General features: G+C 34.0%; 1 protein-coding gene across 12 annotated transcripts in view; it reads left to right on the top strand.

The window, feature by feature from the left end:
• Positions 1-18,951, top strand: part of bt (projectin protein bent) — a 278,571-nt gene that overhangs the window by 54,791 nt on the left and 204,829 nt on the right. For all 12 annotated transcript variants that reach the window (XM_089649279.1, XM_089649282.1, XM_089649281.1 and 9 more), the window contains exons 2-6: positions 7,307-7,529; positions 8,048-8,187; positions 15,606-15,627; positions 15,982-16,144; positions 17,092-17,233. In XM_089649279.1, the coding sequence (XP_089505405.1) occupies positions 7,357-7,529; positions 8,048-8,187; positions 15,606-15,627; positions 15,982-16,144; positions 17,092-17,233 (640 nt within the window). In that variant the 5' untranslated portion in view covers positions 7,307-7,356. The remainder of the gene's footprint in view (positions 1-7,306; positions 7,530-8,047; positions 8,188-15,605; positions 15,628-15,981; positions 16,145-17,091; positions 17,234-18,951) is intronic.

The following is an 18,951-nucleotide window of genomic DNA, read 5'->3' as shown; positions in this document are numbered from 1 at the left end:
AATCTATTTCACTATTGCATTTAGTGTGTTTTACACGTTTCATAAATTTGAGAATGTATGTGTATTTAGAATCGCCCGCGCCGTTTGTATCGTGTCGTTCGTTGTGCGTACACAGAAACGAGACGATAATATGCACGATGTCTTATAATAATAATAATATTTGTATGATATTTTACAGCGCCGTTTTTGTTAAAAAATCACATTAAGGTCGCTGTAGAAACATTTAAATATTTAAATTGCAATAATGCTGTTTACAGCTAGAAGTCCAAATCTTTTTACTCTAAAATGCAAGGGATGCTGAGCATCTACAGCATGAATGGATGGACCGCGCCTGCTGTCCCAGTAAAACAAGAGATCCTGGTTTCGATTGCTAATTATAACCGTTATATATTTATTTTTCTTTGTTTTGTTCTGTTTCATGTTTCGTTCAGATTTATTAGTATTATCTTCTTCTTCGATGATATAAAAATGTATTTTGGAAGAGATGTAGGCATCAATGTTAAACATGTCAGCAAACTGTGCACTGTGAAATGATACGTATATGTTATTCAGCGTAAAATACTGTTCGCTGGTTACAGTTCCCTCTGAAATAATATCCTTCACAGAAATCTATAAGCGAATTTCCGGTGAACGTTTTAGTATCTGGATTGCGAAATCTTGTTTTTTAACCTAGAGTGTCTTCATAATGCGACAAGTTATTTGTTTTTAAAAGTTATTTTGTGCAAAGTTATTTGAACGGTCACTGGTTTGCAAAAAAATATTGGTTCGCCCCCAAGTTTATAATTTCTGTCATGTAAGCATCGTTTAGTACAGAATTTCACCGGGGTCAACGGGGTTCGTTATAATCTACGCGTTGATAGATGGCGTTAATTTAATTGTTTTATTATAAAAAGCTTTTTGCAAGTTATGCTTCACAATATAAGGACGAATTATTTGTTAAATAGTTTTGTTTTTGTTGTTAGAATTATTTAATAAATAGTTTTGTCCGTACAAAAACTCAATTTTTCCAAGAGACGCATGTTATATCGATGATTCAACATTATGATAATATTTTTTACATTATTATAAGCAATAATTAGTCGCCTGTAATATTGGGAGATATTTTCAATTTTTATTGATATTACTGGCGACTAATTATTACTTATAATAATTTATTATCCTTTGTGTTATGCATAAAAACCTTGTCTTATAAACATTAGTTTATCATTAAAGAGGTTTTTTTTTTATATAGATTGTACATCTATAAACACTCGCCTCTAGTACCATTTAGCGTTATCAAACTACAGGGTGTTTCGCATGTGACTTAACAATTTTTTTTTAAATCAAGTCAAGTGTTTGTGAGTCACACTGTAGTTAACTTTAATTACACGCATTTGAGATAGAAAGCAGGTTAAAGGTTTATTCAAAAAAGTCTCCTAAAATTTATTTTTTTAAATTGTTGGCCGTTTTTTTTTTAAGACCAAGAATTTTTTTTCTTTTTAAAGCTTTTTTATATATTAGCTCTATACAAGAAGCCCTGAACAAAATTATTCTCCTCGGGGCCTATATCATCTTTGGGGATGCTGTGTGGAGGGTATTTTTTAGGAAAGGAGGGAGAGGAAGTTCTGGGAAGGAAAAACGTATGAGGGGTGGGTATGAATCTAGGGATCAGTGTGTTCAGGAGAGACAGAAGTAAGAATTCAGCCCTCCAGATGTTTCGAGAAAGACATGTTGTAGAGATCTCCCTCAATCAGTCTCTCCCGAGTTGGCCTTGGTCCTTTTTATTATTATTTTTAATAATGTGAATACCGCACAAGAGTCCCAACTTCTCCCGACCGTCTGGAACCAGTGAGACTATGGCATCCCCGACTAAGATATGTTGATAGGGTGAAGGTAGTTGGGAGAGGAAGGAGATGGGGTACCTTGCTATTCAGATTTGGTCACCAAGCCATTTCAAGTAAAGTTTCAATTCCGAATGGTGATCTTACACCAGGGCGATTTTGAGAGTATCGTGAGAGATAATTATACTATATATTATTTTAAATGAACATTTTGTGAAATAACACAAATTAATTAAATGAAAAGGGATTTAAACCTGCGACCTCCAGCTTGCTAGTCGAGAGCCTTACTGTAACGTATCGTTGTTTTATAGGAGAGAATTCTGGGCCCTTAATCTCCAGTATTCTAACGAGGATAGGATCTGGTAATATATTGAATAGTCGTAGATTCTTATATACGGACGTTGTTTAATTCGGAATATAATAAACTGACAATACAAGTAACAAGTTGCCTAAAGGCCGTCTAGCGGGAGAATGAGCTCCTCGCGACCCGACAATGTAATCGGAGGCCGTTGGTAGCGTTCGGTTATGTTCGGTAGAACCCGAACCTGCCCGAACCTAAATCACCAAACACTACACTTACCCCTCTACCACGGAGGTCGTCAAATATATGTATTAAATTTTAAACTAAATATATTTATATAGGAGAGTGTATATTGTCACACACGCCTAGAGTTCATCCGTGTTGTAAGGAACATTTTTCGAAGAAAAATTGAATTTAAAATATATATAAATACAATAAAAATATTAGATTCGTAAGAATTTTCATTAAAAGTACTAGTAGACGTGTCCCGGTGTTGCTGGGGATTATCTTTAGGAGATAGATATATCCAATTGGAGACTTTTCTGTAGGACTTTTTACGATATAAAATTCTTTAGTAAATTATTTTGATGTACTCGAATCTCATAAGGTTTTGCCAGCGTTAGCAATTTTTTTTTATTTTTTTAAATTTTTTATAGTGAATACCTCACAAGAGTCCCAACTGCTCCCGTCTGGAGCCAGTGAGACTATGGCATCCCCAATTGGGGGATGTTGTGAGGCTGAAGGTAAGTGGGGAAGGGAAAGAGGAAGGTGGGGAAGTACCTGGCTATTCAGATCTAGTCACTAAACACGGCTAAAGCCATTTGGAGCAACGTTTCAATTCTGAATGGTGGTCTTACACCAGGGCGATACTGGTAGTATCTTCCACTCTGGAACGTGCCGCAAATATACTATATATTATTTTAATTAATTAATTGTGAAATAACACAAATTAATCGAATAAAATTTATTTGCGCACGCCGGGTTCGAACCCGCGACCTTCGGAATGGCAGTCCAATGCGTTACCACTGGACTATGCCGGCCGTCAATGTAATCAAGTAAAAATATTTTCTTACGACTTGATTACAAAACATTGTATTTTCTCTACTTTTTATAAATACAATACGTATTTATTATATATGTAAACCTTTCAGAAGAAATTCTCTAAATGATAATGAAAACTTTATCAAAATTAGTTGCATAGTTTAGAAGAACTAAGAGCACAAACAAACAGACGCGGATAGCGACTTTATTTTATAGTATTTAGAGATGAGAAATCCATCAACATAATGAAATTAATAAGCGCTTTCAAATATAACTGAAAGCTCATCTAGGTTGAGCAATAAATTCTGAAATAACTAAGCTTTCGCGCTGTAATTCGAGTTCACTTTATACCCCAACCATTCAGCGCTACTGGAATGTACTGCGTGACCTCGCAAATGCATTGTAAGTCGAATATAGAATAATATATTTATATCGGATCGTAAACTAGAATAAGGTTAATAGTTGTGAATTACATTTGATACACAGATTGCAGTATTGGTCTTGCAATTAGGCGTAAGGTAAACATTACATAGTTAGGATTTATGCCAATGCATGTATACATTATCAACAATTTTATTTATTTTTATTTTTATACGAGTTCTGCACAAGATTATGAGATGACAGCTTCCAACCGTCTAAAGCAATAAAAGAACACATTATTTTACTCACTTAAGAGGAAGCTACAAGCAAAAAATGTGAATATTCTTGGTAAACCTTATATTGTAGGTAATAGGCATTAAAATCGCTTGACAAACGTAGTCTAGAAACGTTCGATTTCAAGCACAAAACTTGTTTTTATTTATTTTGTAAATAATTTTTTAAGAAAGCAAAAAAGTTTATCAAGTGAAACTGTCACAGATAACCTTTTAAATAAAAAATAATTTTCATTAAAAAATTGAGTAGCTTACATTTATATTTTTTATTGAGAATTTTTTTTATTTATTTGTGTTCTACTTAAGCAAAACAATAGAAACCTTCAAAAAAATCTTCAATTTATCTAAAGCATATTTTTTGGTATTCATAATGTACACCAATTCGTTATAAAGATTAATCAAAAAAGTGATTTAGCACTAAGCTTCGCCTTAAGAGGAAGCCATACGCCGAAGTTGTGTATTTTCTTATTTTGCCTTATATTGCCACGAATATAGATAATAGGTATGAAAATCGCTTGGCAAACGGAGTCTAGAAAATCTGGTTTCAAGTGCAAAAGTAGGTTCCATTTTTTTGTGAATAATTTTACAAGAAAGATAAAAAGTTAATAAGCGGAAACTTCTCAGATAATCTTAGCCATTAAATTGTATTTTTTAAATTTTTAAATTTTAATAAAAAAACAAACATTTGATTCAACTTAATGACAATAAAAGTTTTTGCATTTATCAATATTGAAAATCGTGATATTTAATACCACACATGTCAACAAATGCTTCAGATTTGACATAATATTGTGTAAGCTAATAAAAACGAGTTTCAATAGGTAGGTACTGAAAACCTTAAAATCACTTAACCAAGGTCTATTGACTCACTCAAACGCCTGTCAACTACAAAAATGGCCGAAACTTTGCTAGTAATTGTCAAAAGATGCACAACTACATTCACTAGCTTTTATTGACGAGTACCGCCATCTTTGCGTTGAGGACGGAAACTTTTTAGACCACCCTCAGAGTTCTCCTCGTACAAAGATTTAAGGGTTAACGGTATTTATTTGATTGACAATTAAAAATGAAAATTTTCCATCGAATGTCGTAAATCTTCTATTGAAACATAGATTTTTAATTTCATTTTAGATTCGATTGCATCATATATTTACATCATCGATCATAGATTTCGCACTTCTTACAAAAAAATGATCCATGACGATTGGAAGACTGAATATCTGAATATATCACGCTAAAAGTGGAGTCCCACAAAATAAATAGACTTCAATAAGAATACATCATAAAAATATTAGATTTCCATCTTGCCAAGTAATAACAACATTTTACCAACAGAGCTACAAATAGCCCAACTAACAATACTTTACCTTTTGGCATGCTTGTGAATTCTCTAACTAAATACAATTTGCATTTCTAATTCTGGCCAGCGTTAAACACTAAACTACCGACTGTAATCTGAAGGAGTCTAAATATATTCCAATATTTGGCATCTCAGAAGATGCTTATTATTATAGTGGATAATTTGGCAACTACTATTTTATCTTAGTCGGTTTCATTGCGAATTTCTCCTCGATGAGTCACTGTAAAAACAGTCGTGTTTACGCTTTTCAAAATTTTTATAATTTCATTTCACTGTGTGCCCACATATACCATTTTCAATATTGGACTTGAATGTGCTAAGAAAATTATTCAAATTATAAATACAAATTTTTAAAACTTAACGTATATTTTACCAGACGATTAGTTTTATTTGATTATTGAAGTCAATGTTGGCGAAATTTTAAACGAAATTTTCAAACAGAAATCCGAAAAAGATAGGTCACATCTAGCACTTGTAATCGGGACCTTTGACTAACTGAGCTAATGGGACTCTATTTCTTTCGGTCATCAGGGAATAGCTCAGTTGGTAGAGCAGAGTAGGTAGAGCACCGGTAAAGCGAAGGTCCTGAGTTCAAGTCCTAGATGTGTTCGTATCCTTTTCTGATTTTTCTTTAATTAAATATTACAATTTGGAATAAAAGATACATATTTTTAAATGGATTCGGTGGAAACAAACATTTACAGTTTTTATATCAACTAAGTCGGGTTATTCCGTGAGTTTCACGGATAACTAGATAAATATTCAGTTCTTAAAAATCCCAGAAATTCAAGAAGACCCAAAACGCATGGAGCACGCTTAATTACAGAGGCAATTAAAATACAGAAGGGACAACAGGGCTAAGTACAATAGTTCTTGGTATATAATTGACGGCTACACCAAAACTAAACGCAGAAAACTATACTTTTTTTTGGAGAGGCTTGGAGTTGGCAACACGGTATCACATCTACATATATAAGGAATTCACATTTCTCCACAATTTTTATACATCTGTCCTGATGATGTACATTGTAATGCTGTCCGAAACGTTAGCTAAAGAATGAAGTAGCGCAACACGGCATAATACCCCAAAATAAATCACAAAACTTGAAGTCTATTCAAATGTGATTCTACACAGACAAGCACACACTTCGCCACAATCTTTGAATATTCATTTGCCCTGATGAAGCAACACGGCATAATACCCCAAAAATAAAACTGCAGTCTATTTTAACGTATTTTACGTTTAAAAAATAACAAGTATTAAAATAATATCTCCTTTCGAAAAGTACCCCTAGTTCTGGACAATATGCTCTTAAACCACGTTGTTTAATTTATTTTTATCGTAACCTTTTACCTTTCGCCGTCAATTTTCTCTATAATAATTGTTTGTAAGGTTGTGTGTACCATTTGTAAACATGTAGTATTGTTTTCTGGTGACGATATGTTTACATTCAGTGAAATACAAATTAGTTTGTGTAAATCAAACAACGTTTTGTTCATAGTTTTAACATTGGTGACACAATATTATTATTAAGGTGTACAATCTGAACGTATCCTCCACCCATGTAAACTTTGTTAATTCACAACTTGATGGTGATGATTTTCAAAATCATTTGTTCATTGCGCCTCCCACAAGCATCTGATTTCAATGTGGATCTGGGATCTTGATGACTGTCCCATGACCTGCTCGCTTACCTACCTGCTGAATTCATAATGTGTCTCAAGCACCCAAGCGGAACTTTTAAAACAAATTGGCATAGGGAGTACTAGGAAAATTACTAAGGTTACTAGGTCTTTACTAAGTTTTACAAAAGTTTTTCGTTCCTGAAATAATCGAAATCAACTAAATTCCCACAAAAGTAATACGAAATTAGAGATTCACCGAGAAGATCTAAGCTATAAGTCGTAAAACGTCGATTACCGTTAAAACATTATCCATATAAGCAATTTGGGCCTGTTATTGATATTGATAATCAGTTTATCATCGTTTTTGCTTAGTTGTTGGTGTAATCATGATAGGCCGACTGGAGAGTTTACAACGGATCTTTACCTGTATCTTATGTCTCAGTTAAAATGTATTTGATCCCTTGACTTGTTGTCTAATGGTTTGTTTGTTTGTATGTCTGTTTAGATAAGCATTTGGGCACTCTGCCTCCGTGGCGTGGCTAGGCGCGTGTGAAGATGGGTGTGGTAGAGGACTTCGCACCGAGCTTCACGCAGAAGCCGCAACTCCGGCAGGAAGATGACGGCAACAAGCTGGTCTTCGAGTGCCAGCTTCTCGGCTCTCCGCAGCCAGAGATCTGCTGGTACAGGAGCGATGAACTCCTCAAGGAGGATAACAGGACGCAGTTTAGGTGAGCAATCAACAAACTTCTTTTCTCCATCCATTTTATCTTTGACGTCTTCTTCTTTATCTCTTTCCATTTAATTTTTACTTGACTGACTGCATTCGAGCACAACTACTTGGACATAGCCATCAGCCATGTCATCTCTTTCATTTGACTTGTTTATCTCTATTAATTTCCTCGATCAACTCTTTAACTACTTTATATTATTAATGATAATGAGACGGTCTGAAGACTCTCGTTAGCATTCAGATCAAAGGGCGATTATCATATGTATCTTCTATGTTTACTGTTTTCCTTACTCACCTGATAGTACCCCATAATATTGTTATTACTACTTTTAAACTTAATTCTAAGTAGTTGATTGATAGAAAACCGCTAGTCTTGTGCTCCTATGTTTTTTTCAAATTCTCCCTGTCTTACCTCCTTTTGATAAATGTCTCTTTGTTAATCTTTTGATTGTCTCCCGTTTGTTATTTACTTGTTGTAGTGACCTTGTTTTAACATTGAATTTGTTGTCATTCCAGAATTCAAACCGTTGAAACCAATAAATTCCTGGTCGTTCTGGAATTGGACGATGTGATAGAGACAGACGCGGGACTGTACAAAGTTAAAGCTAAGAACAAGATGGGCGAGGTGGCCGCCTCCATCAATCTTAACTTCAGTCGTAAGTACTATTTTTCTTATTCTGAACAACCCTATATTGATAAATTTCTTTTGGCTGATAGAGCTGTAGGTTTTAAATCTATTAATGTGTGGCATGCCAGTAAAGCGAAGAAATTTATAGCTGTATCTCACTCGAGAAGACTTGTTAGAAGTGCTCATATTTTTTCGGACCCCTTAAAATAATAAACAAAAATAAGTGTAGATTTAGCAATTAGTATCATTAAGATGTTATTTTATGTTTGATGAATGATCAAACTCGCCGAGTTTATACAATCCTACTGGGGTGTTTATTTAACTGGCTTTTGTTCGGGCGCTGTTTGATGTTAAGTATCGGTTTCTTTACAGATTGTCTGGTAGAGGGTTTTTTTAAGCATTTTTAAAGTGTTTTTGATAGTCTATGTCCATTATCATCAAATTTAATATGAAGTACAAAAAAATTAAATCATAAATATTTCTTTAGGCAGGTTTTCCAATCAGCAAAACTTGATTTTTAAGCAGTCAGAAAAAGAAGCACAAATTTTCATTAGTCACGTTTAAGACAAAAGATTTTTATTTGAAATTCTCATGAACATTACATAAAGAACGGAAAGAGAATTCTCAAGAACAATTAAGTCACCTTTCCTAATATTTCACATGTACGAAATTGCCTCACCGGCTTAAGCGTTGCATCACTGAAACTTGGCAGCGATCGTACAGAGACCATTGCACTTTGCAACGAAACTGCATCCAAATAAATCCTACAGACAAATAAATCATAATTATTACATCTGTTGGACCCTGCTTAATAATGCGACAAGTTGTGGTAGCGATAAATTACTACTAACCTTTTGCAAAATATCGATCAATTTGATTAGAGGCCAATTTCAAAACACGTCAAACCTTGGATCCTTGCTTACTTTATTTTTAGATTAAGACTATTATTTATGCTAGATGGTATTTCATAAGAGTGCCACCATTTCCCAATAAATTACGAATCTTTTGCAAAATGTCGATTGTTTTGATTGGAGGCAAATTTTGAAACAGGTTCAAGCTTAGATCCTTGATGAATACCGCCATTATGAAATTAGTTTCGGGTGAATTCAATCATCCATTATTTACAATTAATTATAACACTCTATTTGCTAAAGGGATAAATTAATATCCTTTTTAAAAACATCGATAGTTTTGATAAGAGGCCAATTTCAAAACAGGCCCAGCTTTAGTTCCTTTCAAAAAAGTGTTTTTGCATCTGTTTTTTTTGTTGACTGCCATTGGGGCAATATCTTCACCGTGGAACGTCACTCGTACAAGATTATGTTTTTTTTTTAAATATGTAGAAGTTTTGTGAAACATCAGCCAAAGGTGACTAAAAACTCTAATATAATTTCAAATTATATTTAATAAGAACCGGATCAGATAAATTTGTGCTTTTTAATTTTTAAGTCTCGTATATTGTTTCAATGTTGTAATTAGCTGTGTCATATTTTTAAAGACGTAAATAACAACGATAAGAAAAGGATAACATTATCATTGCGGTAGCAGACGGTTATTTTTTCCACCTTAGCATAAGGTTTTTTGGCGAATATATTAATTAACTGTATTCGCAACATGTTTTTTCATCTAAATTATTAAATCTCTTTATCAGGCATCGAACATTTTCGAGGACGTAGCGATATTTTGCTAGGTAGCATTTTTTAAAAATTAAATTATCTTAATTATACCGTTCAAGGAATAATTGGGGATACTCGTAAATCCTGGTTCTTTTTGGTATATTTAGAATTAAGCGACATGCTCCTCGCTCTCTGTAATTTACAATTCACAATATCGCAGGCTTGCATAACTTCTGCTTCGTTCAACCTCGCCAAGTAGCTCGTATACCTGAACTAAATATACCTGCTTCGGTCAGATGGCGTGACGTAGACCAGTGAGAACAAAGTGTTCCTCTGTGAGGAACACTTAGGCGGCGGGCACTTTTAGCCGAGCGACCTTAACATTCTCATTAACGGAGAAGGAGAAAATACCTGACCTGCTTGTCGTACTTACAGCCGTGGATGACCTGGTTTTAGTCAGACGTAACTGCTTTTACAATCACACGCAATAATAAATAAGCTGATAAGTTAACGACTTTTAAGAATAACTATACATAAGAACATCGAACCTATAAATCCTAACCTACTTGCCGTACTTCCATAAATCGAAGAATATCGAACCTAACCTAACCTACTTGTAGTACTTACAGAAATGGACGACCTGGTTTTAGTCTTTTACATAAGAATATCGGGCGAACATTAACATTTTTCGAAACTCATCAAACATTTTTTTGCGATCTAGAGCGATTTAATATCTTTAATTCCTAATTTATACTCTTCATTTTTTACAATCAATATCCAATAATTTTGTGAAAATTAATGGTCTTGATAACTTAGTAACATTTAGCAAAATGTCGATCGTTTTGATTGCAAGTCAAATTTAAACAGGTCCGAGTAGGGATCCCTGAGGGACACCTCTATTTTTAAAAATTAAATATGTTTTTTATTTTATTTTATTATAGCGACTATTTTAACACTGTAATACAAAATATTATAGAGAATATATGTATGGTAAATTGTATTTCTTAGTCCTACTCACTAGGGTGACCTAGGCTGAGGCGGACTAATGTTTTCTATGTCGTTTTTAATGTTTTTACTCAGAGTTTTTTCATTGATGTCTTTCAGTCAGATTTTTATTCTTGATTTGTAATCATTCAAATTTATATTAGCTTTATATCAGGGGGAAGGATGTTGTGGAGTTTCGTAAAAAAATAAATATAGTTTCTTTATTGGAATGTGATTTTATGACCTGGAATATTTGTATGAAATTGTGATTTGACCAAGTGTGATGAATACGCGGTATTTTAGATGATTCAGCACCTTTAAATTGTTTCAATACTATATTTTTGGCATATATTTCAATTACATTGAAAATTTCAATTGAAGTCATTCTTATGAATACTTTCAGTGTGGTCTTTAAGATTCCCTTTTGAATTGTGTTCAGGTTATGTATATACTTAGATACAGCAGATCCCCATCCTATATTTCCATATTAAATACGAGAATGACAAAAAGCGTAATAGATTTTTTAAGCTTTTCCGTGATACCTTTGATATGTAGGTACCATCTAAGTTTTTTATCAATTACTACCCCGAGATATTTTATGCTTTGTGATTTTTCTATAATTGAACATTTACATTGAACATTATTTCTATGGCATTCGTATAATTTTAGTTCAAGGGATTTTACTGGTTGGCACCCTGAGTACATTTAAAATGTTATATATTTAGTTGTGATTATATTAATTTGCAGCCAATTTTGAAGTGTACTAAGCCCTTCTTCAGCCACATAAAATGTTTCCGTCGAGTTTGAGTATAGCAAGTTGTGCATTAAATTCATGTGGATCGGCTTTGGCATCATTTGAGTCGACTCTCCGCGGAAAACGGAAAATGTAAAGATGTTGACCGAAGATAAATGAAAAAAAATTTACAAACATGGACAATGTCGATAGAAAAATGTATTTTTGTTAGGTATGAAGGATGGAATCTTCATTTTTTGCAAATTCATAGATTAAATCTTCCGTTGAATCTAAGAATTCGCCATTCTTTAATAAGAATATAGTCGCTAGAGTTTAAATTCCTATATATATTTCTCCGGCCTGTACCAAACACGTAAGCATCGACTACAAAACTTACCCATTCACTTGTCAGTACTGGTTTAATTTGGTATTTCGAAGACTTACCAGAATTTAAAGCATAGCAGCGAAAGAAATAATGAACAGTTGAAATGAAGCTTGCAATGAAACCTGTTACTGTCAGTCGAATGTTTGGCAATTTAAAACCGACGAAGTAAAAATAATCACTACTCGTCTTGATTCTTTTATTCTGCGAAGAGAAATAGATGGTTTATTTCTGGATTCTGTCCGTCTTCTCGATGACCGTATCACGGGGAGATTCGAAAAGAATGCGAGACAGACGTAATGAACGAGATTAAGAAATGGACGCAACGATTTTCTTATTATTCCATCGGGATTAAAAAAAATCGGGTTAAATTCTCTGGCAGCTAAGTCCTTGATCATTGTACAAGCAACATTTTCCGTTATATTTTTATTGTTTCAATTGTCCAGAATTTTGGAGAGTTGTTAAGTTAAATCAAGGCTTTGAATTGTTTGTTTAAAATCTTAATTAAATTTTGTCAATCTTTATGTCAGTAAACTTTCAGTAATATTTCTTAATCCTTCATGATTTTTGTTCAGTTTAGTGAACCAAAAGCTTTTTTGAACAGCTCATATGGTATCAGGGAAATCGTTGTATCTCCCTTATTATCGTGGTAAAAAATATGATCTAAACGGTTATAGAAAGAAAAGAAATGACGCTTAACAATACACACAAATTCTTTCAGCATTTAACAGCATCGTTAAGAAACATAACAGACAATATAGCAGAGGCTTGAAGGGTTATTATGACTTAAATCTCTGACTCCATCAAAACATTGTTCAGGTTTTCACTTGACACTATTTGCCAATGGTAAAATTTTGCTCTATTTGTCTATGACGTACTGTCCATTTCCCGTTTTATCTATTTTTCTAATTTCTTGTAATATACTGTTCTGTCATTAATGGACAAAAGTTCTTACAAATAAATAAACAGTCCAAGTAGGAAGAAACAAAATTTGGTCAGGTTATTCGTAACTCGAGATTAAGTAATGTAATTTTTAACGTATTTATCTAATATTGCATAACAATGCAACAAACTTACATTATTATTTTTGTCTGCAATACCGCCACCGACCAATTGGCTAAAAATATATTCCCCAACGTCGGCGTTTCCCGCTCTCGGACAAAGTCGTAAATTTCCGCAACAAATTAACCCAAAAGTCAAAATGAATTATGGTTTTGTTATTCACATATTCTGTCGTAAAGCTCTACTGAGCTTTACGCTCGCGTTGCTGTTGACAATTTGTTTGAAATTACTTGACTAAACAAATTTATATTATTTATTCTTCTTGTTGCAAGATTATACTATTCTTGGCAAAGAACGCAAGCTTAAAAGCCAGGTTTATTGCAGATATTGTCCAATTATTGTCTTATGTAGGGTATGCCCAATAATTGTGTTTGGTATACGGCGATGCACTACGTAGTAATGCAAAATCACGTTTTTTTGGTTTGAAAATTTGGTCGCTTAGAAATGTTTCAGATGCTTTAATTAAATACTGCGAGTAGAATACATCCTGGTCTTTAAAATAATCGAGTATTTTTTAGATAAGTCTTTTTATAAGCCCAGAAAAAATTATGTATAAGGCCTATGAAAACTGTTTAAAGTTAAAAATCTCCTACTTACGAACCCATTTTCGGTTATGGTTTTATTGTATAATATGGAAAATTAATTTATTTGTAAAATGATCGAAATTTTTTTAAATATTTGTCCCTGAAATACAATAAAAGACACTTTTTGGCCATGTTTTTTTCTTGCATAAATCAAAAAATGTGGATTTGTTAAGCGGGAATTTAAGCCTTATCGCCATTTACCTAAGGTGTGTTATTGATAGCGGCTCGATTCAAAATATTACACGACGTAGTGCATCGCCTTAATAGTCATTAATAAATTATGCTTTAAAGTTTCCCAAAATTAAACATCTACATTTCGTAGAGTCTTGAATGTTTTTCAGGTACAAAATGGCCAATTAATGAATTTTGTATATGCATAGATTTACAGTGTGTTCGACTGAATGAACTATTTGATATAGTATGGACAAAAAAATGCAATCCTTTCTAATAAATATGTTGAATCAACAAGACAGTTCACAATTTAGAGATGAAGAGATTCTATAAATACGATTAGAGACGTTCCGATTAAACGAAGTTGTTTGACCCAAATATGTTTCAATAATAATGCAACAGTGATTTATTTAAGTTTATATAGGGATTAAACGTATGGTTTAATCAAGCGATACGACAGAAGATGTTTTCAATCCGATCAATTCAGATCAATACGACTTATAACATATTGAATGAAATTTAGAAGACTGGGGTCAGTGACCGTTCAGAAGAACCAATATAGGACTAGACACTGCAGACAGAAGACAACTGACTACTGACAGAGGTTCTATAAATACGATTAGAGACGTTCTGATTGAACGGAGTTGCTTGACCCAAATATGTTTCAATTTTCACAGTCGTGAAGAAACGTTTAAGAAAATAAGAAATTGAAGAGACGCTAGCTATTTTTTTAAATACCACTTGGAAATCGTAATACTTTTGTGAGTAAATACAATATCCTTAATCTTAACTCCTTAAAACGCGGCTACTACATGGTCAAAAAATATGCCGGAAATTTTGTTGTTGTTGTGGAAACTGCACAGGAGTACCAATAGCTCGGCGTCAGCATGGACAAAATGGGCTATTTTGTGAGGCTGGAGAAAGTATCAAAGGCATTTTATTTTTACGTGAATCCCATAAGACTACCAATTGCTCCCAACCGTCTGGAGCCAGTGAGACTATGGCATCCCAAATCGGGGTATGTTGTGAGACTGAAGGTAATGGGGAGGGGAAGGAGAAGGGGAAGATGAAGGTGGGAAAGTACCTGGCTATTCAGATCTGGTCACCAAATACGTCCAAAACTATTTCAAGCATCGTTTCAATTCTCAATGGTCGTCTCACATCAGGGCGAAACTGAGTATTTTCCACTCTGGAACGTGCCGCAAATATAATATAACTAACTAACTAGGCATCACGCCGTTTCTCCGCAGGGGTAGGCAGAGAGGACGGACCGCCAAACAACTCGGTCTCGGCACACACTTCTTGCCTCATTCACATTTATACATCGTCTCATACATACTCTTCTATTATTCTAACTTCTGACATGGCCCGACTCAAGTATCTGATTCACTTGATCGTGCCATGTCTTCTTTGGGCGTCCTAAACTAAACTAGAATTTACTTGCGCACGCCTGGATTTGATCTCGCGTCCTCCAGTTGCTAGACAAGAGCCTTACCCTTCGATCATGGAGGCCATCAAGTGAAGGAGAAAAGGAAGGTTAAGAAGTACTCTACAGATATGGTCACTAAACACGACTAGCGCCATTTCAAGAATCTTTATGATACTGAGTCTTTCATCAGATTATGAGTGGATGCATGAATGTGAATGAAGCAAGGAGTGTGTGTGTAAAGACCGAGTAGTTTGGTAGTACATCCTCTCTACCTATCTCCATGGGGAACGGCGTGTTGGTTAGTTAGTTCATTCACTTTCTTAAAATCATTTTGTATTTCGACTGTCAAAATTAAATTAATTTCATTTCTGTTAAATCTCCGAAATCTGCAATATTTATTATGTTTACTTTTATATGATTTTAGTGATTTTGTTTAATCTATATCTAATGTTATTTGTTAATTAATCAAAGTTTGTTATTTTCAGCCGCCGACCAGGAAAAGCAAAGGTGAGTCTCCAAAACAATTTCTGTATTTTTAAAGTTACTTCTGGTTTAACTCAATAATCAGTTCAGTCGTTCACTGAGTGAAAAAAACTTCTAATAAGATTTTATGCCATTCAAAAATTACATTCATTGAAAAAAGTTCCATTCAGGACATAAATTATTGCTAAAACTTGACATAGTATATAATTGAATTTTTTTTCTTTGGTCAACATCTTGGACCGTTCATTGTTCATCACTACTACAGATAAAATCGTATTTGGTAAATGTTAGGGGGGGCATAACACGGCTGAGTACCCGAAATATGCGCGATTCTTTTTAGTTTTTTGGCCACGATATATCTGATGTAATTGTTTCCAGGCAAATCGACGGAATCGCGCCCACGTTCGCGAAGAAGCCAGCGATCCGGCAGGAGGATGACGGAAAAAGACTGATATTCGAGTGCCGCATCGAGGCCGACCCAACCCCAGCCGTGCAATGGTGGCACAACGCGGCTATGGTCAATCCCAGCGACAGGCACAAGGTAACACATCACCAGCTTTTATCTTGTCTGATTTTGGTTCCTATTAATTTCGATCCTGTCCATTCCTCTACAATCCTTTCCTTACCTTTGGCATTCCTGCTCCAACCCTCTTACACGTGGTCAATTCACTTTCAGTGATGGCACAACATGGCTTTGTTTAAACCCACACGACAAGCTTTCATTTGTCTGACTCTGGTCTATATTCCTTTCTCTCCAATCCTTTCCAATTCTGTCTATTCCTTTACAATCCTCTCCTTACCAGAGACTTACCTGCTGTAATCCTCTTCCACTTTGTCAATCCACGGTGCAGTGATGTCACATCCCACATGGTATTCACACCTAAATGACCAACTTTCATCTTCACTGGTTCTGGTCTCTGTTCATTCATCTTCAATCCTTACCAATCCTGTCCGTTCGTCTACAATCCTCTCCATACTGTAGGAATTCGCATCATGCTCCAAGTCTCTTCCACGTGGTCAATGGTTTCCACTCCCACCGCGCATTGATGGCGGGGCTTTCGTCAATTCCAGTGATCGGAACAAGACATATTATCTGCATTCATCTCATCACCAGCTCCAGTAATTCCTCTCCATTACATAGGCATTCCCAATCCTGCTCCAATACTTTCTCAGTAATTAGGCTCTGACGGTAGATACAAGGTACAAATACTACTTGTATTCAACCTATGTTCATCAAGTCCATAATCATTCCTCTCAATACGTTCCCTCCAATCCTCTCCTACACAATCTGTTAACCTTTTCCTCAATCTGCATTTGAATCTTTTCCCCTTGATCTTACTTTTCGGAGTCCAGTCAACAACTGAAAGACCTTACAAATATTATGGCGAATCATGTATTGATCGATCGGTCCCTTCTATATGACCATGGGAAACTCTTTTTATCTCTCTTAAAGATACATACTAAATGTTTGTTTGTTTGCGTGTTCAGTTGACGGTGTCCAAGGACGTGCACATGTATTACGCATCCCTGGAGATCAACAACGTGACAGTGGAGGACGCGGGCAAGTACCGCGTCACGGCCAAGAACGAGCTCGGAGAGAGCAACGCGACCATCAGCCTCAACTTTGACAGTAAGCTACTTACATTTTCTTTCAAACATCCTGTTCATCTTAATCGACCCATTGCAGAAAATATAGTTAATCCATGGATTTTGAAGTCAGCCAGAAAACATATCTGGACTTTTTTAAAACTGACAATGTTACGAAGGTTGTAACTTAAAAACTGATCATTTGTTTTTTTTAAGTTGCAATAAAAAAAGCGGAATTTTCTGCCATACATCACGAAGTAACAGAGCATTTATAAAATAAAAATTAAAATGACACCACTTCTATAACCTTAAAAATAACTTTATTTAAGAATCATATCAAACAAATTTTTTCATGGATTTTAAGTTATTTCATAATAGATTCTACGTCAAAAATTTGGTGCGTTTTAAATCACTGTTTGCCAAAAAGGTTTCTAATATCGAAAAAAAGGTTAATAAGAACGATCTTGAAAATGAATAACCAAAAACTATCTCTTCACTTTTTTAATTTTTAATTCATTTTTGCACTTTGCACATTTTTGTCTTGCATTTTACACCTACACACTTCAATAATTTTATTTCAACACCCATATATTGTTTATTATAAATATTGTATATTATGTCCAAGTTGACCTAACAAACCCGAAAAAGATTTTATTTTACCAATATGTATTCATTTTGCATGAAATTTACATAACCTGTTGACGATTGTGTTGGGTTTGAATTGATTAATTTGTGCAAATCTTATAAAACGCCACTAAATATTTTCTTACACCAAACAAAAACCCAACTAGACACACGACACTTCAAAAAATATTTGAAAACCCGTTTTAAAAAACATTTTACACCAAAAGAATATATTTTTAGATAGATTTTTTTCCATATTTTGGTCACCAATTTAATTTATATGTTTCTTTGTATACATTGAATGCACATAATTACATATATTAATTGTTGTGTTGTGAATTGTAGATAGTTGCAAAGCTTTGCAATCTCACCCACTTTCCCCAATTCCCAATTCTAACCTGTAACTTTATTAGAAAAATTGTCTTAGAAAATATTCGTCTCAATGTGTAAAGAAATTTTTTTTCTGATCTCCCGACTTTTTTGTAAATAACCTTTTATGTAAAAAACAAAATTCAATTGGACATTCTAAAAACCTGTCAAATTTACACAAAAAAAATCAAAAAAATGCAACCGTCAACAGGTTAAGATTACTTTTAATTAACAAATCATATAATATTAAAAATTCTTTATTTATATTATTGGAACATGAGAAATATTCTTGATTTTATAAGAAAAAAAATTATAAAACAAATTAAGGGTTTGTGAAAAAATGTACAAAATTAAAATGGATTAAACCATCTTTAAAATAAATTAAAATAAGTAAAACTCGTACGGAATTAGACAAATTAGTAAACCCATATAAAAAGTAAATATGTCTTAACACTTTTCCACTGCTTTCGCTTGTCGCTTCGTTTGGCTTACTGTGTTCATCTTCATGCCATTTCAAATCTTACAATAGAAGGTGAGGTTTTTCTCAATCACAATGTTCACTTTATTATTTTGTTTCATCAACCATAACACTCTCTCTGGTAGGCCTTTTTAATGCCAATATTCTCTTAATTCGTCTAACCATTGACGGCGACCATCAATTCTGAATGGTTGATTTATTTTCATCATTTAGTCATACGTATTACATGTATTTAAACATTAAATAGTTATTTAAACTTAATATAATCCAAAAACAATCATGATCCAGTC

This window comes from Hesperophylax consimilis, chromosome 29, assembly GCF_061612785.1.
Source record: "Hesperophylax consimilis isolate HC1 chromosome 29, BYU_Hcon_1.0, whole genome shotgun sequence".
NCBI classification, from domain to species: domain Eukaryota; kingdom Metazoa; phylum Arthropoda; class Insecta; order Trichoptera; family Limnephilidae; genus Hesperophylax; species Hesperophylax consimilis.
The sequence above is the reverse complement of the archived record's forward strand: the minus strand, read 5'-3'. Positions and strand labels throughout refer to the sequence as shown.